The following is a 23662-nucleotide window of genomic DNA, read 5'->3' as shown; positions in this document are numbered from 1 at the left end:
GCTCGGTGAGAAGCGTGAAGAGCCCTGACAAAGGAGTTTACATATCAGAGCAGGAGAATTTAGCATTGAAATAGCCGAGGGATTAGCTTGTGGCAGAAATAGCTGTGTTAAAGTCAAAGTTTACATATCAACAGAGGCATTTAGTATATGGATGCTAAAGGCCTCCAACTAACCAACTATCATAAAGTAAACCGATGTGAAAAAACTAAGTCTATATCACATCAATGTAATAAATGTACTTAATATATTCTTCAATAAGCTGAGCTATTAATCATACAGCAACTGGGTATACATTACACTATATAATGAATACCATATAGTAAACCAATTTAAAAAACTAAAATATAAGCTTCTCAATGTTATCAATAAACTCTATATACTCTCCAATCAGCTGAGCAACTAACAATAAGTCGTTATATATCACAATGTTATATGGTGAAAAATGGCGGTTTTTCCCATCCCCTCAACACCAGCACCAAGGACAGCAACATTCAGGCGGACGAGTCAATCCATGCTCGGAAGGGAGGAGGGGGAGGTAGAAAAAGTCACAATGCCAGCGAAAGAGCTGCAGTCTGACAGTCACCGTAAAATACAATTAATTAAGAACCGAAATGGTTTAAAGCATATTTCCAATGGTTACTAAGCCAGAATCCATCTTCTCGATTGAAATTCTCTCTGTGTTTGTATATGTGGATGGCCTCATGAACGAATCTCTCATGGTAGCCAGTTGGCTTGCAAATAACCTCCGTCTTGGAGAAGTCAATGTCATGTGAACCCACTGAATAATAACAGTGATCTGCCACGGCAGAAGAGTTCGTCCTACCGTGTTTCAAGTCTGCATTATGTTCGCGGATGCGGTCCGAGATATGTCGTTTGGTTTCCACAATGTAGTTTCTACCACAGAGGCACTTTAGTTTGTAAACGCCCGGGTACTGTATGTCTGGAACAGCATCTTTTTCAGATGGAACCAGATCACGGATTTTATGTACTGTGTTGAATCGGACCTGGATCTTGTGTTTATTCAGGATTTTGGAGATCTTTTTAGTAACCCCTGCAATGTAGGGTAAGGTGATGGTTTTGAGTGGCTCCTCAAGAGGATCCTTCTTCATGACTGGAGTGATGGCTTTGCGGATTGTGTAGTTGGAGTAACCATTAGCCCTGAGAGCCTGGTGTACGTGTTTGAGTTTACTGGCAATGTGTTCCTGGTCGTAAATGCATTGGGCTCTATGGTATAGAGTCTTGATGAGGGAGTTCTTCTGGGATGGATGGTGGTGGTCATCCGGTTTCAAGTAAGCATCTGTATGGGTAGCTTATTCTCATTCTACGTTACTTTACCAAAAGAACCAAAGAAAATGCTTGTCTTGTTTGTATCAACTATCTCCTCTGTATCAATTTCCCATTTGTTGTTTTACCGTCTTCATCTTCTGCAATTTTGTACTTTGTCTCTTCTATACTGTGTCATGTTGTCTTGTCTCTTCTATACTGTGTCATGGTGCAGTTAATGCATCGGCCTTGCATCTCAGTCACCCATGGCACCTGGGCTTGTCTGGTGACCTCCTGCCAGCGAGCCTTTGACACTTCACGTGGCCTCAAAGTGCACCTGACCTGGCACACGCGTCGTGATGACGTCACTGCCACTTAGAGGTGAATGGTGGGCATTGGTATTGGTTCTTGTGTATGGTCTCATGTTCACTCCCCTTTTTATTGTCTGGCTCTTGTATAAACAAAAAAAGGGAAACTTTTGAGAATCACACTTCCAAAGCTCAACATTAAATAGCGTGCAAAGCATTGCCGCCTTGTTGCTTGCATCTCCATGCTGCCAGAAACACCATGGCTTTCTAGCACAGTAACACCATGGCGGTCTAGCACAGTACCGCACAGACAGGCGGTGGATGGGTGGCTCTGCATGTGGCCTGTAATGCAACACTGTGGGAGGCAGCGAGGGTTGGTGTGGATCACCGCACAGATGCTGTGAAACTCTTGTGGTGCCACGACCATGGAGCAACTCCGCAAGCGCCGCGACTCCCTCCCGGCCCCCGCACGAAACACACACCCGCACGCAGCGCACCCACGTAGTGTCCTGGCGGGAGGTTGCCTGGCAAATCGGGTTTTAATCCGAAGGGCCCCTAGGGGGAGAGTCCCACGGTTTCCCGGTGCCAGGAGATTGGCCAACCCCCACAGGACAGGTTACATTGCGGTGCCCCTAAATTGGCTTAAAATTGTATGGGCGCAAAAAGAAAAGGTTCCCTGGGCCAACCGCAATGAGTTACTCACAACATTGGGGGGAGGACGGAGGTTGGAATATTAGGCATAAAGAGCAAAACCGAAGGCTCAAACTACTGGGCACGGGAGAAAAACAGGTAAGGGGCAAACTAAGAAAACGATGGGTGGAGGCGTAACGGACGCTCCAGGTGAGGGCGGGGCATCAGTTGTAAATTGAAAGGTAGGCGCGTGATTGGCTGCGCGACGCGACACCCCCCCCACCCCCCCCCCCCCCCCCCGGGCCTTTGAAGTTTAGAGACCGACTCCCTGCTGTCCTGCCTCCTCGAGCCGCTCGCAGCAACCATGTGATGCCAGCGAGTGCTGCTACGAGGCAGTAATAGGTGAGGTTTTCGCTCGTCCCTTCGACTCTCACAGCGTCTGTGCGACACCGGCAGTACAGCTACGAGGTAAGTCGTAGAACGCTTGAGTGACTGGGTTCATAGGCAGAGTTACGCTAGGCTCTCTTCGCGAAACATTCCTCCGCCGGGTAATGTGTATTGGCACCATTAATAAACTCTAGTACAGAATATCGGTGTAGTGTGATTTCTGTGTGTGTGGGCAGAACCTCGGCGTAGCGTCTGTGATCTGTGTGTGGAGTGTCTGTATAGAGAGACGGGGTGTCCGGCGCTTTTACACAGATAGCGATAACGGTGAGGCGTGCCCCCGGGGGGGGGGGGGGGTAGGTGTGCATATTCATACCGCCACCGTTTATGTTGATTAGCGCTCGGCGTGTGGGATAACCTCGGCGGTGGTAAGCGCCCGCGTGCGTGTTTACGCAGCGAGTTTGCACTGCGTTTGCATTAAGCTGCCGGGTCCCCTGGGGGCCGTAGCGCTGACCGTTGGGGAAGCACGCACCTTTAGATGTTCATACAGCCGCCGCTTCTTTTCAGTTTACATTAGCATTGCGGGCACGCGGATTAGGGCTTAACCACCCGGAGGGTACGCAAATTAGGGCTTAACCCCGGGCGGTGGTGAGCCAGCCGAGAGAGGACGTTGGCGCAGGGGGGCCGATCACTCGATCGGCGGGGGCCCGTCGAGAGGCGGCCGAAGAGGAGGAGGGGGGAGTGGAGGGGGTGGACGTCGCTCCCGGCCCGCTCACGGGGAGCGGGGAGGTGGACGTCGGCCCCCACACTCTATTTACGTGGGCGTCGAGGTGGAGCCATATCCTGGCTTGCCAGAAGGCAGCACAGCAAACGGGCTGATTGCCACTTGTTTCCATCTGTACGGGGATAGTGTTGCTCCCTCGCGCATGTGGATTTTCTTTCCTAGTTGCTCTAGTTTCCTGCCACACATACGAAATCATCATTAATTGGCTGAATTTGTTTTTTTAAATGCGATGCTCCTGAAAATGAGTCCTCGAACACAGTGACTTTTCTGGATATTGGATTGTACGTTCCACATTTGGCATGTAGGTTTTTCCACGCTTTCCAAATAAGTTTTAGTGTTCATGCATAGCCCTGTCAATCTGCCTGCAACATCCGGGGTCATGATAACTAATAAAGACGATTTGATGCAAGTGAAATGTTAAGTCTGTTCTCCTATAATGCGCTAGTAGTTGCATTCCTGACAAACAAAGCGTGATGGAAAATCGCGTTATAATAAATAATATGTAATATAGGGTAAAGCACAGTCCGTGGTAACACATGAGATGCGTACGCAGGCTGAACAAAGACTGAGGTGCGTGGGTAGCATCTAGAAGCATCCAGCATCATCCCGCCTTGTGTGATACTACGCTGAGGTAGCTGTACAACCGCTTATTCTTACTCATGCGACAGTTCCATTTGCTCAATCGCATTATATCCAATATGCTTTCGCGTTATAAAAAAGTATTCCCTAATACATTAATTGCATTATAAAGACACGAGTTGTTCTGCCCCACGGCAGATATGGGGGTGTGCTTACACAGGAACTTCCTGATAGGATGTCGCGTTTGATCAAGTAACCAGGAAGTTACGATTTAAGGTTCTCCAAGCCACGAGGAAGGGGTGCCAGCCATTACACAGTACAAAATGGAGGCACAATTAGCGTCTCAGTGAAGACAGGTGCATCTGTTCATTGTGGGATTTTAAGAAGCAGTATGTACATTCGTTTATGTTCTTATAATACTGGGAATGCTGTTTTGTTAGGATTGCCTTTATAATGCTGTTAAATTATGATAAATATGAGGCTTAGTTAACAATGAAGCCTGCCACTTGTGAATGATATTTATAGTTGGACAAGTCGAGCCAGACTTGTGCCCATATAACTTTAATGTGTTCTTGAGAGCAAGGATGAAGTATCTCATCCACAGTTCAGTGTTATGTGCAGCGCCGTACATTTAGGCTGCAGTATGGTGATTACACAAAGTGACCTTATTTAACACAGTAGCTTATTCTCTTGATGTATAGTTATTCAGTGCTAATGGAGGTGCCTGGTCCATCCAGGACCTATTGTTGAGTTTCATGTTATCTAAGACAATGTTATGATGCTGCAGTGTTCATTCATTGTGTTGATATTGCAAGTGTAGTGTGATACACTGAGGCGCACACACGAACTGGGAGGCAAGACATTACACAACCTACGGTAACACTTTGGTTCTTTAGCTAGGTGTAGCTATAATGTCGCTATGTGCGTGCGAGTTAACCCTAGCGAACGTTCAGCCAGCACACACGCTGTCTGATCCATGATTCCCAGCTAAGGTTCAACCGACGAACGAAGAGCGAGTTCCAGGACGATCCCCACAAATGAGCCCCGATCCCTGTCGGGGCTCCCCCTTTATTTCCTTGGCCGTGGCTTCGCCACGCCCTCGGCCACGCCCCCTGCTGTATCAAGACAGGGGCTCCTGGCCCCCGGTCACGTGTCCCTCAGCCTCCTAGGGAGGTTCCCAGCACTTAGCAGCACTCCCAAATTAGGGGCTGGCGCTACAGTATAGTGACAGGAAATGTCACAACACAAGTATTAACAGATGCTGTATTTTGTGCTGTGTTTTTCTATCAGTTTTACCTCTTTCTAATAATTAAATACATTGCAGTCGGATGTTCACCCTGGCTTTGAAGGTTTATTGAATGCGAGGTTACCTACTCGGATAGTGGTGCAACGCAGCGCACAGTGAGGCCGAGACACGAGTTATCGAACAGACTGTATATAGATCTGTTGCTATTCAGGAGTTTACCCTATATACATGCAAGGCAAGTTTATCAAATGGATTCCCAATACTCGGCAGTAATTAAAAAAACACCAGTGTTAAATGGCAAGCCATGCACTGCTAGGAGATTGTCTCACTTAATTTTGTAAAAACAAATGTGATATAAAAAGGGATGCATATAATCATTAACTTTTTACAAAATATGTTTATTGTAATGCTAATTTAGCACAAAACTAGAAAACATCCGGATAGCAATTTGACATTATTATTAGGAGAAACACAATAAAATATAGCTTGGCTCCATGGTGATATGGAAGGTATCAGCCTTGTCATCTCTGCGTTCGCTTCAATAGAGTACGATCACACATTTTCACTGCTTCGTTTGCCAATAGTGCCTGAAGGCTACTGATATATTAATATCACTGTCGGTATAACCTTGTAATAACAGCAGCACTCTGGACACGTTCACTCGCTAAACACCGTTGTAACGCAATACAGGACACCTGGGTTGTCAGAAGCCTTCTTTACGTCCCTCAGCAAAGCCTAAACAAAACAAGCACATTGGAGTCAGCGGTGGAAATTACACATTCCCATGATAAAGGCCAGTAAGTCTCCCCACAAACACTGCTAACTGCTTGCTGCTGCTGACGACAGTATTAATTATAATATACAGATTCTACTGCTTTTGAAGATGCAGATGCATCTGCTGCAGTGTGTGTGTGAATGTGTGGGTGCAAAGATGTGTGTCATGCCAGCCTTCGTAGGTGCTCGCTAACAGGACTTGCACCAACAGTCTGTTAAGGCTATGTGGTGAGGGAAATGGTGGTGGAGTGGGTAGGGCTCTGAAATGTGCAAAGTCATTTGAGTTCAATTCGTGGCTCGAAATTATATCAGTGGCAAGTGACATCTGAACCAGTTCTGGGTCTCTCTTAGGATGACTTAGCTTTACGTAAGTACCTGGAAGTGGTGTGTAATGTCACCACTGGGGAGACAAAGGTGGTTGGATATGGTACTGTCCACACCAACTGCTTGTGCACTGTACCTGGCTTAATAAGTGTATCCTAACAGCACTTTTTGTTCCAGTGTAGATGACTATCAAGGGGGTGTTTATTTGTTATGCTTCTATCAACATTATCATCACAACTCTATCCACTGCTGGATGAAGGACGCTCCAACACCGTCGCAATTCCTCAATTCTGCAATGCCAAAATCCGACGTGGTCCTTCCCATTAACCCATTCGATTGCTCCATCTCCGTGGTTATTGTCCCCCCGTGCACATTCGCTCATTTGCATCCGGCTGCTCTTCCATCGCCTGAGTCCACGATTCTCGAGTCAGTGCGATCCATCTAGTTCGTGGTCATCAACTTATTCACGTGCCCGTCGTGCTATGTCCGAGCATGGCCGTGTGTCGTGTTTGTGCCGATACTGATACCGTACGGGAGGTGGACATTATTTTAAATTTGAAGCAGTCCTCAGATATGCTTTTAGCATGACACTGTTGGGGCCGTGCGGCCTCGTGGGCCCTACCTGCACCTGTCCACCACAACAGCGGTCGAGTGAGACGAGGCAATCGGCCGCGTGAGTGAGCAGCGCGTGCTGCACGCTGCCGTGTACCGTCGTCCGTTCGGCCGAGATGTCGTACGCAAACCGCAGCAGCAGCTTCACCAGGAAACCGCATCGCGCCGCCATCCTAGACAAACGGCATTCGGAAAAAAAGCAAGACCACCAAACAATCTACGTCTCACGTGCATGACTGGTTATGCACTGCACTTGGCCGAGTTGGGACTGCACACGAGCGACCTCTTCCATAAGTGAAGGATGACGGAGGTCTCCTCATTGTGACTGGCGAAGTGCAATCTATCACTCACATTAGACTTGTGTAAAAGTAGATATTAGTTTTTGCAATTTATAGGGAGCACTACATTAAAGTTCACTCCTGAGCAGTGGAAATTTCAAAGCTCACGTATGCAAATATAGTATAAAATGGAAAGTTTATATATTGATTGAGAGTCGATGGCGAATTGGTAATCATAGCACCCGAGAAATGAATGCGTATGTGTGTAGCAACTTATGGGGAGCGGTAATGTAGTGGTTAGAACGCTGCGCTACGAACTTGACGATCCGAGTTCGATTCCTGCTCATGATTATCAGAATCGGTCATGCCCTAGGTCGACTCAGCCTCAAATCAGTTCCTGGTGAGGTGAGTAAACACCGCCACTGGGGAGACAAAGGTGGTTGGGCGTGGTGCTGGTCACCCACCCCATCGTGTGCCGTGCCGACCTTAACAGATGTTCGCGAATAGCACTTGCCCCAACAGTCTGTTAAGGCTATACAGTGGATCTTTGTCTTTGTGGCGATATGTGGGGAGCAGTAGTATCGCGGTTAGCACGCTGCACTACAAACCCGTTGACGCAAGTTCGATTCCCACTCACGGCCAACACCAGTGACGATTATCTGAACCGGTCCTGGGGCCTGACCTAGGTCGACTCAGCCTCAAATGAGTACCTGGTGCGATGCATAAGAAAATCGCCACTGGAGAGACAAAGGCGGTCCGCCGTGGTGGTGGCCACCCACCCACCCCCTCATGTATCATGCCGCACTTTCCCCAACAGTCTGCTAAGGCTGTACGAGAGATGTTTATCTTTGTAGCAACTTACCGGGGCCACGCGCAGCTGATGAGGCTCTTGAGGGCAAGGAGGATGTAGGCTCGGGCCTCCTCCTTAGGGCCGTCGCTCACTTCCAGGAAGGCGCCCACAACACCCAGCAGCTGCTTCATGTGTCGCACAATGAGAATGCCCAACCTGACCGGTGTGCGCACACACACACGAGTTCACTTGTGCCACCTTCAGTGTTTCCATAATACTTGCCTGTTCTCCTGTAATCCGTATTTTCCTAATGAGAATTGGATATAGCGTGATTAATGTATTAGGCAACACATTTTCTATAATGCGGGATGCGAATTGGATAGAACCCGATTGAGTGAACGTAACTACGTCACTCGAGTAGGAATAAGCAGTCGTACGGCTGTCTCGGCGTAGCATTGTACAAGGCGGGATGCTGCTGGATGCTTCTAGATGCTACCCACGCGCCTCAGCCGTTGTTCAGCCTGCGTACGCATCTTGTGTGTTATGGCAGACTGTGCTTTAACCTTATATTATATATTATTTATTATAACACGATTTACCATAACGCGGTGTTCTTCAGGAACGCAACTACCGCGTCTTAGGAGAACAAGACCGTATAGGAAAGGGCAATCTCAAAATTGGCTTAGGTTTAGCAAATCAGTCAATATTTTATTAAGTTACAATTGAGGCAAGGCATGTCGAGTACAATTACAATATTCTGCTATTTTGTCAAATTGCGACTCCAACAAACTCTTCATTATGCAAACTTGTTCCATCATATTCATCTTGAATCCAACATTGCAGCCTTATTAAATCATGACTTCAATAATTTCCTGTAATTCATTTCTATTGGTTGTTTAATGACTATGATGTCGGCTACCCTGTCGAGGGTTAACACTTTCTCCACGTATATTTCCAATCCACTTTACAGAATGTACTGCATCGACACCTCAACCTGCCACCACACTTAGGGAAATTAATTTGTGCTATGCTAGGGGGATCTCGCAACCCACGACTAGGAACCTCTGGAGCCCCCCACATTTACACGAGTCCCACCGATGACGTTTGCCCATGACCCACACGATGTGGAAGGCACATTGTGTAAAAAGCTGCAGACACATTGGACATGACCAGCAAAATGAAGGAGACCTGATGCAGGCAGTGATGTGAAAGAAACTGCAACTATTTGGACAGATGGACAATAACAGGAAAATTAAAAGTGTGTTATTCGGAAAAATGGAAGGAACAGGAAAGAGAAGACCTCATAGAGAATGGCTTGATGACGACGACATAGGAGATTGGTGCCAGAAAGATTTGGCACTGAGCATATTAGCACAAGACAGAGGAAAGTGGAAACAAATGACAAAATATGCATTAGACACCTACGGGCTATCTGCCCATGCATCGTCATTTGATGTCAATGAGAATATGCTCTAATCCTACCAAAATTAATACACATTCACACAGTACTGTTATATGCTATATGTGTGAGAGTGATATCGGAGCGACGCACTGTGTACCACACACACACCTGTCAATGTAGGCAGGAAGCACTTCAGCATAAACACGCCGGAGGGACAGTCTGTCCTCCATCTCCATGTGGGAGAGAGTGAGCAGCAGCACCTTGCTGGTGAGTGCCATGGGATTGGCTTTACCAGGGCTAGCATTGGCCAGGTACGGTCCTTCCAGCACCGGCAGCAGAATCAGCAAACACCTGTGCACAGCCTGCATTGACACAGTACAAAATCAAAGATCCCCCGCATCGTCTGAACAGACTGCTGGGGCAAGTGCCATTAGCGAGCACCTATGAAGGCCTGCACGGCACACGAGAGGGCGGGTGGCCAACACCACACATGGCCGCCATTGTTTTCCCAGTGGCGATGTTACACATCACACTAGGTACTCATTTGAGGCTGAGTCGACCTAGGGGAGGCCCAAGACTGGTTCAGATATTCGTCACTGGTGTTGGCCGTGAGCAGGGATCGAACTCGGGATGCCAGGTTCTTTGCGCATGACACCGTGCAATCACATCAGCACAGTCACAAATAAGTTAACTGTGTTTATTACCACCACTGCCTTATAAATTTTAAAATAAAAAAAAGTTAATTTTCATGAAAGCAGAATTAGAGGGAAGCCAAATGATTATGTCTTGTGTATTGAAGTCCGCTTGTATTGTGAAATAAAAAGACATCGGCAAGCGAGCCGATTCATGAAGTAAAAAAAACGGAATACATTTAACGAATATCCCAATGATAGTTTTAAACCAATTGAATGATGAGAAATCCTCAGTGTGCCTGAATATGGCTGTCTGAGCATTAACAATGAACAGTTTTCAATGAGATGAACAGCCAGTGGCTGGATCAGACCACAGTTGGCCAGATGTATGCACGGAGGGGGGGGGGGGGTGTAAAAACGTAGCATACAATACACACTGCCAGAATTTTAGCTGCACTGATCACGTATGTGCATGTTGAACTTCTTTCACACCATACATAGCCAATCGTGCTTATCCGAGGTGTATGGTAAGGAGAACATGCTAAATACAAAAACGAAGTTCTAAAGAAATTAAATAAGATTTAAAAGTGCACAGCTCCAGTGGCTTCCTAATATTAGAAGCAAGAGCGTTCCAGACAGCTGCAGAAGCACATCTGAAAGCATGCGATGCAATGATTGTCGTTGTTCGATGGTTAGCCAAAAGCCGCTGCTGCAAGGATGACCGGAGGGTAATAATTTTCAATCTGGAAACACCGTGTTTGTAATATCTGCATGCTCAATCACCTTCTGCCAGCAATTCTCTGAGCGTTTGTGGACAATAGGATGATACGGTAGATTGAAACAGTACGTTTCAACAAAAAATGAGTAGCATCTCCCGATGAAAGAAGCTGAAGTAATGATTGTGTCACCATCCACCGAGTCCTGTACCTGCACAAGCTCGTGTTCCCTGGAGTAGAGGTGACGGTGCAGCGCATGGTAGATCACCTGGGCTTGATTGTGGCATCTCAATTCTGCTGCCGGCTATTTAAGCAAAAACAGAATGTTACAGTCACACATGAATAATCATACAACAACAATTTGAACGATGGTAAAAATGATAAATATTCATAAAATGAACTGAATCATCCACAATTTTAACGTTTAATTCTTAACATCACATGATTTTATGAGCAGCGAAAACATATAGCAATTTATTTATCGGTAATTTTATAAATTTCCTGTACAGCGGATTAATTAGACGATTTCTCATTCTGAAAAAAGCCTCTTAAATGATGTCTTCTGAAAAATCTATAGCATTTGGGGATCTGTACCAATCAATCAGAGGTGCTCTGAAGTAAAATATTACTAGACCTGCTACCCTTGTCTGTAATTGCCAAGGGTTACTCACCATCCACATTAATAGGAACAAATGTGAATAATAATTATAATCTGAATATTTGCATCAATATGGTACGTATATGCTTCGACATCTCAAAGCATCACATCCCATCTCAACCAGTGGCGGCTGTCTCTGTGTGGCACGACGTGACTCAGCACCGGCTTGAAAGTGGGCATTCACTCGCGATAATTGTAATCCCAGTTTAGTAGCTTGCAGGTAATTTCTCTAAATGTGGACCATAGCATCTACTGTGAAAAATATTGTGTAAGAAAGTATGGTTATTACACAGAATTAATCAGAATGTATGATTATAACACAGTATTAATCAGGGCGGCCTACTGGATCGAACCGTGATTCTCTGCACATGGTGGCGAGATATTAACTACCTCGACTGGAATACTGGAGGTCGTGGGTTCGATCCCGACCCTGATGCCTGTATATTTGGAGTTTGCTTGTTCTCCCCATGGTCGCGTGGATATTTCTCTGGGTTCTCTGGTTTTTCCCCACATTTAGAAACATGCGTTTAGAGAATCTGGCTGCAATGAATTGCCACACGATAAGCCACTTCATTGAGCTATCATTTGTAGCCAGGTCACTTCTGAAAAAAACAGCTATATAGCTCAGTGAGCCTTACACGGTAAATTAAATATAGAGGTTCTTTGTAAGCCATCTGGCTACCATGAAAGATTCGTTCATGAGGCTATCCACATATACAGTGAGGTAAAAAAGTATTTGATCCCCTGGTGATTTTGTACGTTTGCCCACTGACAAAGAATTGATCAGTCTATAATTTTAAGTGTAGGTTTATTTGAACAGTGAGAGACAGAGAAACAACAAAAAAATCCAGAAAAACGCATGTCAAAATGTTATAAATTGATTTGCATTTTAATGAGGGAAATAAGTATTTTACCCCCTCTCAATCAAAAAGATTTCTGGCTCCCAGGTGTCTTTTATACAGGTAACTAGCTGAGATTAGGAGCACACTCTTAAAGGGAGTGCTCCTAATCTCAGCTTGTTACCTGTATAAAAGACACCTGTCCACAGAAGCAATCAATCAGATTCCAAACTCTCCACCATGGCCAAGACCAAAGAGCTCTCCGAGGATGTCAGGGACAAGATTGTAGACCTACACATGGCTGGAATGGGCTACAAGACCATTGCCAAGCAGCTTGATGAGAAGGTGACAACAGTTGGTGCAATTATTCGCAAATGGAAGAAACACAAAAGAACTGTCAATCTCCCTCGGCCTGGGGCTCCATGCAAGATCTCACCTCGTGAAGTTGCAATGATCATGAGAACGGTGAGGAATCAGCCGAGGATCTTGTCAATGATCTCAAGGCAGCTGGGACCATAGTCACCAATAAAACAATTGGTAACACACTACGCCATGAAGGACTGAAATCCTGCAGCGCCCGCAAGGTCCCCCTGCTCAAGAAAGCACATATACATGCCCGTCTGAAGTTTGCCAATGGACATCTGAATGATTCAGTGGACAACTGGGTGAAAGTGTTGTGGTCAGATGAGACCAAAATGGAGCTCTGTGGCATCAACTCAACTCGCCGTGTTTGGAGGAGGAGGAATGCTGCCTATGACCCCAAGAACACCATCTCCACCGTCAAACATGGAGGTGGAAACATTATGCTTGGGGGTGTTTTTCTGCTAAGGGGACAGGACAACTTCACCGCATCAAAGGGACGATGGACGGGGCCATGTACCGTCAAATCTTGGGTGAGAACCTCCTTCCCTCAGCCAGGGCATTGAAAATGGGTCGTGGATGGGTATTCCAGCATGACAATGACCCAAAACACACGGCCAAGGCAACAAAGGAGTGGCTCAAGAAGAAGCACATTAAGGTCGTGGAGTGGCCTAACTAGTTTCCAGACCTTAATCCCATAGAAAATCTGTGGAGGGAGCTGAAGGTTCGAGTTGCCAAACGTCAGCCTCGAAACCTTAATGACTTGGAGAAGATCTGCAAAGAGGAGTGGGACAAAATCCCTCCTGAGATGTGTGCAAATCTGGTGGCCAACTACAAGAAACGTCTGACCTTGTTGTCATTGCCAACAAGGGTTTTGCCACCAAGTACTAAGTCATGTTTTGCAGAGGGGTCAAATACTTATTTCCCTCATTAAAATGCAAATCAATTTATAAAATTTTTGACATGCGTTTTTCTGAATTTTGTTGTTGTTATTCTGTCTCTCAATGTTCAAATAAACCTACCATTAAAATTATAGACTGATCATTTATTTGTCAGTGGGCAAACATACAAAATCAGCAGGGGATCAAATACTTTTTTACGTCACTGTACAAACACAGAGACAATTTCAACCAAGAAGATGGATTCTGGCTTAGCAATCATTAGAAGGATTTGATTAACCATTTTGGGTCTTAATTGATTGATCACGCTTAAGGTGGCTTTCAGACCGCATCCATTATTTTTCGTCTCTCCCCTCCTTTTTTCCGAACATAGATGGACTCGTTCGTCTGAACAAACTGTCAAATCTCTCTCCGTGGTGCTAACGTTAAAAATAACCGCCACTTTTTTCAAATTTTCTTGTTGTGGTTTTCACACCTGATGATGATTGCTGGTGTTGCAGTCGAAACGTCGTGATAATTTTATTTTTTATATTTTTATTACTTTATTGCTTCCCTTCTACGTGACTTTACCGAAAGAACCAAGAATATGAATCCTTGCAGTCACGAAAGCTTTAAATCTAAATTTAACTGCCTCTACGGGGAGGGTTTCCACATAACTTTGAGATCCTTCAACAAACTCCGGGATAAGAAGGCTCAGCTGATCGAGTCTCTCACCTTTCTGAAGAGATGCCGCGATTCTGGGGTAATACCAATCGCATTTACACTGACCTCTGCTGCTGTAACTTCTAATGCGAAACAAATTCTTTCCAGAACAAGCTTAGCTTTTATCTCAGAGAAAATCAGACTTATACACACCGAACTAGATCAGTTAGACAAGACACTTTACAAATCACACTTATCATTGACGGCAACAATGTCCACATCGGATTGGGAACATGTAGACAATATCAGTTTAACACGTAGGCTTTCGCGACCAATATTATTAATAATAAAGGTTTTTGGGTTAAATCGCATTATTTATAAACATGTCGTAACCCTCCACCACCCGACACGGCCAATCAGCAAAAAAGTGTCACGTTGACAAAAGACAAATAGTTGACTACTTTAGCCCACCGGTGTGTTGAAGTGTGAATCCACAACATTTACAGTTTGAGTACGACGTTTCGCTGGTAATTACATCCAGCATTATCGGGCAATTCGCCAGAATGGTAAAGCCCTCACTTGCTCACACATTACAACTAATTACTAATCTACAACTCATTACTAATCATAACAATTGACTGATTACCAGTCCATTATATAATTACAATACCCCCCCCCCCCCCCGCCTCAAATCACTGCACCTGAATGAGTTAAATGATGACGTCACCCTGCTGCTCTATTTAAGACCGGGAGCAAGTGAGGGCTTTACCATTCTGGCGAATTGCCCGATGATGCTGGATGTAATTACCAGCAAAACGTCGTACTCAACTGTAAATGTTGAGGATTCACTCTTAAACACACCGGTGGGCTAAAGTAGTTAACTATTTGTCTTTTGCCAACGTGACACTTTTTGCTGATTGGCCGTGTCGGGTGGTGCAGGGTTACAACACATTTATAAATAATGCGATCTAACCCAAAAACCTTTATTATGAATGTAGACAATATGACTGCCTCTTCACCTGCCACTATGTCGACCAAATGTAAGGACAACCTGTTTCCAAATTTAACCTCCTCTCCAACAAAAGACCGAACCCATACACCAAAAAGCTAGACGTTAACAAAGTCGTAATTAACCGCAGTAACAGCTCTATTTCCGATGGTCTGAAATCTGTTTTAGCTAAAGGGCTAAACTTTGCAGTCAAACCTAAACACATACCAGTTAATGATATCATTGCCCAAGTAGACGTGGCTCTCAAGGGCCTGGGTCACATCGCTGCAGACGTAGCAAGATCTGAAATCGCTGCAACCCTCAAAAACGCTAAGATGCCAGCTAGCAACCTCAGCAAAGATGAGTGTTTTGAATTATATAAATTAAAAAAAGGATGACATTGTCATCCTCTCAGCCGACAAGGGCAATGCCACTGTCATCATGGATAAAATAGAATATAACAACAAAATTCAAGAATTACTCAACGATGGCAGCTATACAAAAATAAAAAGAGATCCCACCGACAGCCTCGTCATACAAACCAACAAAATCATGTCTGATTCAACCGCATTAATTGATCAAACCAAACAGTTTTCGTTGAAACCTTCTGCTGCCAGGCCACCAAGATTATATGGCTTACCAAAAATACATGAAGTAGATACACCCCTTCGTCCCATCGTCTATACTATCAACTCCCCACCTACAAACTGGCTCGTTTTGTCTGAAATCCTGCGGCCTTTCACTGGAAAAACCACCTCTGCGGTACAAAATTCTACTCACCTGGTATCGACAATCACGGGTATTTACCGGTCCCCAGACGACCTGCTTGTCAGTTTTGACGTAGTTTCCTTATTCACCAAAGTTCCTGTACCTGACACCATAATTGAAGACTTGGTTCATCAAGGACTAAACACTGAGGAGTCCCCCCTGGTGAGACACTGCTTAACCAATACATACTTCACTTGGAATGGAACTTTCTACAAACAAACTGAGGGCACCCCAATGGGCTCCCCCCTATCTCTGGTTGTAGCCAACATTTTCATGGATAGATTTGAGACTGACGCCATCCAGACTACCACTCGGTGCCCAACCTTATGGAAGAGGTATGTGGATGACACTTTTGTCATCTGGCCACATGGCCGGCCTGCTCTAGACCAATTCTTCGACCACATTAATTCCATACACCCAGCCATCAGATTTACCATGGAAGTCGAAAAAGATGGCAACCTACCTTTTGTGGATGTCCTAATAAAAAAGAGACCTGATGGTTCAATGAGCCACTCTGTCTACAGGAAAGCTACTCATATGGATGCTTACCTGAAACCGGATTCCCACCACCATCCATCCCCGAAGAATTCCCTCATCAAGACTCTGCACCATAGAGCCCAATGCATATCCGACCAGGAACACATAGCCAGTGAACTCAAGCACGTACACCAAGCTCTTAAGGCTAATGGTTATTCCGACTACACAATCCGCAAAGCTATCACTCCAACCATGAAGAAGTACCCTCTTGAGCCTTTCAAAACCATCACGTTACCCTACATTGCGGGGATCACAAAAAAGATTTCCAAAATCTTGAATAAACACAAGATCCAGGTCCAATTCAACACATTACATAAAATCCGTGATCTGGTTCCGTCTGTAAAAGATGTGATTCCGGACAAACAGTACCCTGGCGTCTACAAACTAAGTTGCCTCTGTGGTAGTAGTTACATTGGAGAAACCAAACGACATGTCTCGGACCGCATTCGTGAACACAAAGCAGACCTAAAACACAGTAGGACCAACACCTCGGCCGTGGCAGATCACTGTTAGGCTCACATGACACTGACTTCTCCAAGACAGAGGTTCTTTGCAAGCCATCTGGCTACCATGAGAGATTCGTTTATGAGGCTATCCACATATACAAACACAGAGACAATTTCAACCGAGAATATGGATTCTGGCTTAGCAATCATTGGAAGGGTTTGATAAACCAATTTAGGTCTTCATTGATTGTTCACGCTTACGGTGGCTTTCAGACCGCATCCATTATTTTCTTCTCCCCCCTCCTCTTTTCTGAACATAGATGGACTCGTCCATCTGAATAACTGCCAAATCGCTCTCCGTGGTGCTAACATTAAAAAAAACGCCACTTTTTTCAAATTTTCTTGCTGTGGTTTTTCACACCTGATGATGATTGCTTGTGTTGCAGTTGAAACGTCGTGAGAATTTTATTGTTTTATATTTTTATTACTTTATTGTTTCCCTTCTACGTGACTTTACCGAAAGAACCAAGAATAAGTGGTATACAAGTCTAACTATACTAAAGGTACAAAGTCTAACTAACACTAAGGGGCTAAAGTATGTAACATTTGGAATAAATATTGAATATAAAGTAGCTATAAGATACAATCTAAAAATACAAAAAATACAAATAGGGTAACAGTGTAAATATGGCAAGGTGTAATTTTGTAGATAAAATGTTAAAGTCAGTGTAAGCCCTTGGCCTTGTTGAAGAGGCCAGCAGCGGCTGGGAAGAAACTGTTTTTGTGGCGTGAGGTTTTGGTCCTGATGGACTGCAGCCTTCTGCCGGAGGGGAGTAGCTGGAACAGAGAGTGTGCAGGGTGGGAGGAATCGGCCACAATCTTCCTCGCTCGCCTCATGGTCCTCGAGGTGTGCAGGTCCTCGAGGGTTGGTAGATTGCAGGCAATCACCTTCTCAGCAGTGTGGATGATACGCTGCAGTCTGCTCTTGTCCTTGGCAGTGGCAGCAGCGTGAGGTGAGGATAGATTCAATGATTGCTGTATAGAAGTGCACCATCATTGTCTTTGGCAGGTTGAATTTCTTCAGCTGCCGTAGGAAGTACATCCTCTGTTGAGCTCTCTTGGTGAGGGAGCTGATGTTCAGTTCCCACTTGAGGTCTCGGGAGAGAATAGTGCCCAGGAAGCGGAAGGACTCTACAGTTTTGACTGGGGAGTCGCACAGGGTGATGGGGGTGAGTGGTGCTGTATTCTTCCTGAAGTCCACAACCATCTCAACTGTCTTGAGAGCATTTAGCTGGTCCACTGTTTAGATGTCCTCACAGCAGGTTTACAGAGCTATAGTTTCTGCCTGTATGCAGGAATCAGGTGGACCATGGCATGGTCAGAGTGTCCCAGTGCTGCTCGGGGGATGGCGTGGTAGGCTCTACTGACTGTAGTGTAGCAGTGATCCAGTGTTCCCTTCTCTGGTAGGGCATTTAATGAATTGTATGTATTTGGGGAGTTCGTGGCTGAGATTATCTTTGCTAAAGTCGCCAAGTACGATAACCAGCGAATCTGGATTTGCTCGCTCCACACTCAGAATCTGGTTGGCGAGCATGCATTGGGCCTCATTAACCCGAGGACCCGGCGGCAAGTAAACTCCGACCAAAATGAGCGACACGAACTCGCGAGGCGAGTAGAAAGGTTTACAGTTTATAAAAAATGGTTCAAGGAGCGGTGAACAATGTTGCAGAATCACTGTGACATCTACACACCAGCCACTGTTAATGTAAAAACAAATACCGCCGCCTCTCGTCTTGCCGGAGAGTGCTATATCACGATCCGATCTTACAAGATGGAATCCTGCCAGTTGTAGCGCAGTGTCCGGAATCAAATCACACAGCCATGTCTCCGTGAAACACAAAACAGAAGATGAAAGAAAGTCTCTGTTTTTCACCATCAGTAGATGAAGTTCGTCCATTTTGTTACACAGTGAACGTACGTTGGAGAGGAAAAAGCTCGGAAGCACTGTTCGGATCCCGCGTCTTACGAGAGCACCCGACCGTTTACCCCTTGGGTGGCGTTTCACTGCTTGAGCAAAGCCTAGCGCGGCTTTGACTAGAATGCCCACTAATTCTGCGCTGGAAGCAGAAAAGTGGGAAATAAATCCACAGGCGTTGTTTCCCTGATGTTTAAAAGTTTGTCTCTTGTTAGGGAACTCCGAAAATCTTGGCAAAACACTGAAAATAACAGACAAAACAAGACAAAACAGGGCGCACCGACCGGCTGAGGCTACCATCATCGGCGCCATCTTCTCACCAGCACGGGTGTGCTGAACAGCAGGCCTCTCTCACCAGCACGGGTGTGCTGAACAGCAGGCCTCTCTCACCAGCATGGGTGTGCTGAAGAGCAGGCTTCTCTCACCAGCACTGGTGTGATGAACAGTAGGCCCCTCTCACCAGCACGGGTGTGCTGAACAGCAGGCCTCTCTCGCTAACACCGGTGTGCTGAACAGCAGTCCCCTCTCACCAGCACGAGTGTGCTGAACAGCAGGCCCCTCTCACCAGCACAGGTGTGTTGAACAGCAGGCCTCTCTCACCAGCACTGGTGTGATGAACAGTAGGCCCCTCTCACCAGCACATGTGTGCTGAACAGCAGGCCCCTCTCACCAGCACAGGTGTGCTGAACAGCAGGCCTCTCTCACCAGCACAGATATGCTGAACAGCAGGCCCCTCTCACCAGCACAGGTGTGCTGAACAGCAGGCCTCTCTCACCAGCACGGGTGTGCTGAAAAGCAGGCCCCTCTCACCAGCACAGGTGTGCTGAACAGCAGGCCTCTCTCACTACCACCGGTGTGCTGAACAGCAGTCCGCTCTCACCAGCACGGGTGTGCTGAACAGCAGGCCTCTCTCACCAGCACAGGTGATCAAGCATAACAAGACAAAACCGGACAAAACAAGGTGCACCAACCGGCCGAGGCTGCCATCATCGGCGCCAATGAGCACACCTCGTCGGCGGTTTTGTTTCCACGTGGTTGGGGATGCTCACCGTATTCAGAACGATGTGGTGCAGGCAGCGCACGCCCAGCAGCTGGTTCTCCAGCTCGAAGTCGTCGGAGAAGAGCAGCGTGGGGGGCAGCAGCGCCTCCCTCACGAGCGTCGCGCCCACGTGTGGCCTCACCACCTGCAGCAGGAGCCTGACGAACTCGCACTTTGCGCTCTCATTCTCCTTCCAGTTGTCCCTGGTAAGATGGGTGAAGCATGACAAACAAGGTCACGTGTAAATAACGCACCAACTCAAAACATTATATCCCATCAAATTTACGACAGTGTAAAATCATGACCCTGTGCCACCAAGCTCTCTATCAAGGTCTCCACCCATGCCTCTCCACACTTCTCACCTCTTCAAGGCTCTCACCCCTTCAAGGCTCTCACCTCTTCAGGCTCTCACCTCTTCAGGCTCTCACCTCTTCAGGCTCTCACCCCTTCAAGGCTCTCACCCCTTCAAGGCTCTCACCCCTTCAAGGCTCTCACCCCTTCAAGGCTCTCACCCCTTCAAGGTTCTCACCCCTTCAAGGCTCTCACTCCTTCAAGGCTCTCACCCCTTCAAGGCTCTCACCTCTTCAGGCTCTCACCCCTTCAAGGCTCTCACCTCTTCAGGCTCTAACCTCTTCAGGCTCTCACCTCTTCAGGCTCTCACCTCTTCAGGCTCTCATCCCTTCAAGGCTCTCACTCCTTCAGGCTCTGACCTCTTCAGGCTATAACCTATTCAGGCTCTCACGTATGAGGGACTTGAAAGTCATGGCTCCGGGCCTCCGAGTTCATGAATGAACATTGCATCCGACTCGCAAAATATGTGCACATTATAAATCGTGTTATAATATAAAACTCAACAAGTACTGAAACCTCTAGGATCTGGACTTGAGTATGCCAGAATTTGGAAGGAGCCGTAATCGCTACCAGAAATAAAGAATAAACCTTCGACCGGGACACGGTAGGTCAATTAAGTTATTTGTCCATATGATGACAATATGTTCAGGAGTTAAATTCCAATGTCGAAGTCTGATAGCAGCCACGAGAGGGCTTTAGCAGAGTTGGTGTAGTTTTGCTGTTCATCCTCCTTTGAATGAGCACAGACAACAGTTGTTTACAATTTGTTCCATAATTTGGACTAAGCTTTATCTTCTCAGCCACAGTAATGCCCTCCCTTCTCTATGCGTGCAAAACGTGGAGCCCTCTTAAGGAACATCTGCACTAGGTTGAAATATTCAGGCTAGGCTGCCTACGATCCATCTTGGGTTTAACCAGACTGGGTTGTGTGATTTCACAGGTCCTTGAAGAATCTGGACACAGTCCCATCAGTGAGCTCCGGCAAATGAGGCTGCGTTGGCTGGGTCATGTAGCCCGCATTCCCAGCCCCCGCATGCCCAGCCACCGCATGCCCAACTAACTTCTGTTCGGCCGGACGGATGGGGCTAAACGGACATGGTACGGGCTAGAGAAGAGATGGACTGATGTGGCACAGATGTGTATTATCTACAATATCTTGAACTTCTTTCGACCGTAAGTAGCCAGCCGTGCTAATCGAAGGTGCGGGGAAATGACTGTCCAAGGAGATGCGCTGTGTTAGTCTCGAATGTTGTGTTTATGGTAATGCGCACGTACGTAGGTTGTCAATATTGCAATAGAGAGCGGTGGCGCAGTGGTTAGCGCACTGCACTACAAACCCGGCAACCCGAGTTCCCGCTCACGGCCAACACTAGTGATGATTATCTGAACTGGGCCTCCCTTAGGTCGACTCAGTCTCAAATGAGTACCTGGTGCGGTGTGTAAAACATCGCGACCAAGGAGACAAAGGCGGCCGGGCGTGGTGCAGATCACCCATCCCCCTCGTGTGCCACTATGACGGCCTTCATAGGTGCTACTCGCTAACAGCACTTGCCCCAAAAGCCTGTAACGCCTATACGAGGGATATTTGTCTTCGTCAACACTGCAATGTTCACTCAAAATTCTACATTGCAGACTTCACTCTATTGTATGGAATTTCGCAGTTGGGTCAACACTGCCTCCGTGAATCTGCAGAGACGGTGCAAGGTCGAGCACCGTAGCCTCTCTCTCACTTGTTCGGTGACGTTGCAACACAGCGCTTGCTTGTGCCAGGCTAGGTACATGTTCGCCTTATTGGTTCTTTCGGTAAAGTCACGTAGAATGGAAATAAAATAATAAAAATAAAACACTTGAGGTGTTGGAGGCGCGCTGCCACCCCCCCCCCCCCCCGTTACCTGCGAAGCGAGTCTCTGAGGCGGCGGATCTTGCCCTCCGTTGACGCCTCACCCTGCGGCCCCAAGACTCCCAACGCCGCAGGTCGGGACCTCAGGCCCGGCTCCCCCGCGTCCCCCGTGCCACCCGGGTCCCCTGCGCCCCCATTGCCCCCCGCATCCTCTGTGCTCCCCGCGTCCCCCGTGCCTCCCTTACCCCCCGCGCCACCCTTGCCCCCCGTGCTCCCCTCACCCCCCACATCCCCGAAGTCCCCGGCCCCCCACTCTGGCCCTGCTCCGCGTTGCTCGCCACTGGGAGCCGCCATCGCATGACGTCGCTCCACGACGGCGCGCGCATGCGCAGTGCGCGTAGGGCGACACTTGCGAGTCGCTGTAAAAATAATAATTATGCGATACAAAAATAACCTCGTCCTCCTCCCCGGATCTGCGATCGAATCACCCATCGTGCAGAGGCATTCGCAGATCGGTGACTTTCATCGGCCGTCCGATTTTATTCGCATTTTTGTTGTTGTTTTCAACGCATCTGTATCTGTATTTTGATGTAGCGTGCTGATCTTAAAGGTGCATTGAAAAATGTGATACTCCGACTGATGCTTCTATTGTGGAATAACTCATGCAGCCAGCTATGGCTCTAGGATTTGGTGTTACATGTTATTTATGTAGTTTATTATAAAAATTCGGTCACAGTCCCTATGATCACTGTTACGTTGCAATTATGGCTTTATTTTTTGGTGATTTCGAAAAGTTTCTTGGTTTGGACATGTTTGTTTTGTTGTAGTACGGAGTTAGACTGATGGCCTTAATCTAAGTTTTCTAGTGGTTGTTGTTGTTTGACTTGCATCCCACTGGGATTTTTTGCACACAGTGTTGGTGTACGGTGCTATTTTCAGGAATATTTTGCTGTGTTTTTTCATGGATTTTCTGTTTGCACAGTCACATAGTCACTTTAAGATGTTTTCTTGTTCGTGTTTTAGTTTTTTTGTTTGTTATGGTTGCACCCGATTAAAGAGCCGAACGGCTAACAGGGCTATACCAAAATAAATAAACTGAAACTGAAAACTGGATCTCCACGTCTCGCACACGGGAAGCTTCAGTGGCGAATGGCGGCCGTTGCCATGGGCGTGTCACGTGGGCGCGCGCGCCGTTGCGAGGCAACCGCGAGACGCCGGAAGCCGAGTGGCGGCCACTTTCTCCCTCGACACCGCGGTCTGCTTCTTCATTCACGCTTCTTTTGTTTACTACATTAATTCTCCACAACGACGCAGATAATTGTTTAGAGTTATAATATTGCCGACAAGACTCCGCGCCTGTGTAAGCTCGGCAGTTCGCGGGCATTTGATTTCGAGCGTCGCCCCTGACTGCTGCCGGGCCACTGAAAGTCTTCAACTGGTCCACGGTCTTGTGCTTGTGTTGTGTCAATCGGTGTTGCGATTGTGCGCTCCCAGAAGGCCGGCAGGCTCATGGGTTGTGTCAGAGTTGTTTGACGGATATGTAGGGCGCCGCGGTGGCGAGATGTTAACTCCATCGCCTGGTATACCAGGAGGACATG

At 46.8% G+C, this 23662-nt stretch overlaps 2 protein-coding genes across 10 annotated transcripts in view; one reads left to right on the top strand and one right to left on the bottom strand.

Moving 5' to 3' along the window:
• Window positions 1-5708: 5708 nt before the first annotated feature.
• On the bottom strand, window positions 5709-22418 carry TTI2 (TELO2 interacting protein 2). Its single transcript, XM_032961923.2, has 7 exons — window positions 22117-22418; window positions 19884-20076; window positions 10934-11026; window positions 9543-9736; window positions 8045-8188; window positions 6915-7077; window positions 5709-5929 (listed from the first exon to the last, which is right to left on the bottom strand). The coding sequence occupies exons 1-7, from the start codon at window positions 22416-22418 to the stop codon at window positions 5852-5854; spliced, it is 1167 nt and encodes a 388-aa protein (XP_032817814.1). The 3' UTR covers window positions 5709-5851.
• Window positions 22419-22442: 24 nt separating this feature from the next.
• The window catches only part of ENO4 (enolase 4), a 29067-nt gene continuing 27847 nt past the window's right edge, over window positions 22443-23662 (top strand). For 3 of the 9 annotated variants that reach the window (XM_032961495.2, XM_032961494.2, XM_076070139.1), the window contains exon 1: window positions 22683-23319. In XM_032961495.2, coding sequence (XP_032817386.1) covers window positions 23214-23319 — 106 coding nt within the window. In that variant the 5' untranslated portion in view covers window positions 22683-23213. The other 6 variants (XM_076070145.1, XM_076070141.1, XM_076070142.1 and 3 more) reach the window with 4 other exon arrangements.

This window comes from Petromyzon marinus, chromosome 27, assembly GCF_048934315.1.
Source record: "Petromyzon marinus isolate PM22_M1 ecotype Great Lakes invasive population chromosome 27, UKy_Petmar_22M1.pri1.0, whole genome shotgun sequence".
In the NCBI taxonomy this organism is placed as follows: Eukaryota; Metazoa; Chordata; class Hyperoartia; order Petromyzontiformes; family Petromyzontidae; genus Petromyzon; species Petromyzon marinus.
Note: the sequence above shows the minus strand (reverse complement) of the source record. Positions and strands in the feature narration are given on the sequence as shown.

Bases quoted from the DNA above. Each gene is read 5' to 3' on its own strand.
- TTI2 (XM_032961923.2), bottom strand. From the start codon at position 22,418: ATGGCGGCTCCCAGTGGCGAGCAACGCGGAGCAGGGCCAGAGTGGGGG. The intron at 11,027-19,883 runs GTGAGCATCCCC...TTGCTTAAATAG, and splicing joins ACCACATCGTTCTGAATACG to CCGGCAGCAGAATTGAGATG. The intron at 9,737-10,933 runs GTACAGGACTCG...GTGTCAATGCAG, and splicing joins GGGAACACGAGCTTGTGCAG to GCTGTGCACAGGTGTTTGCT.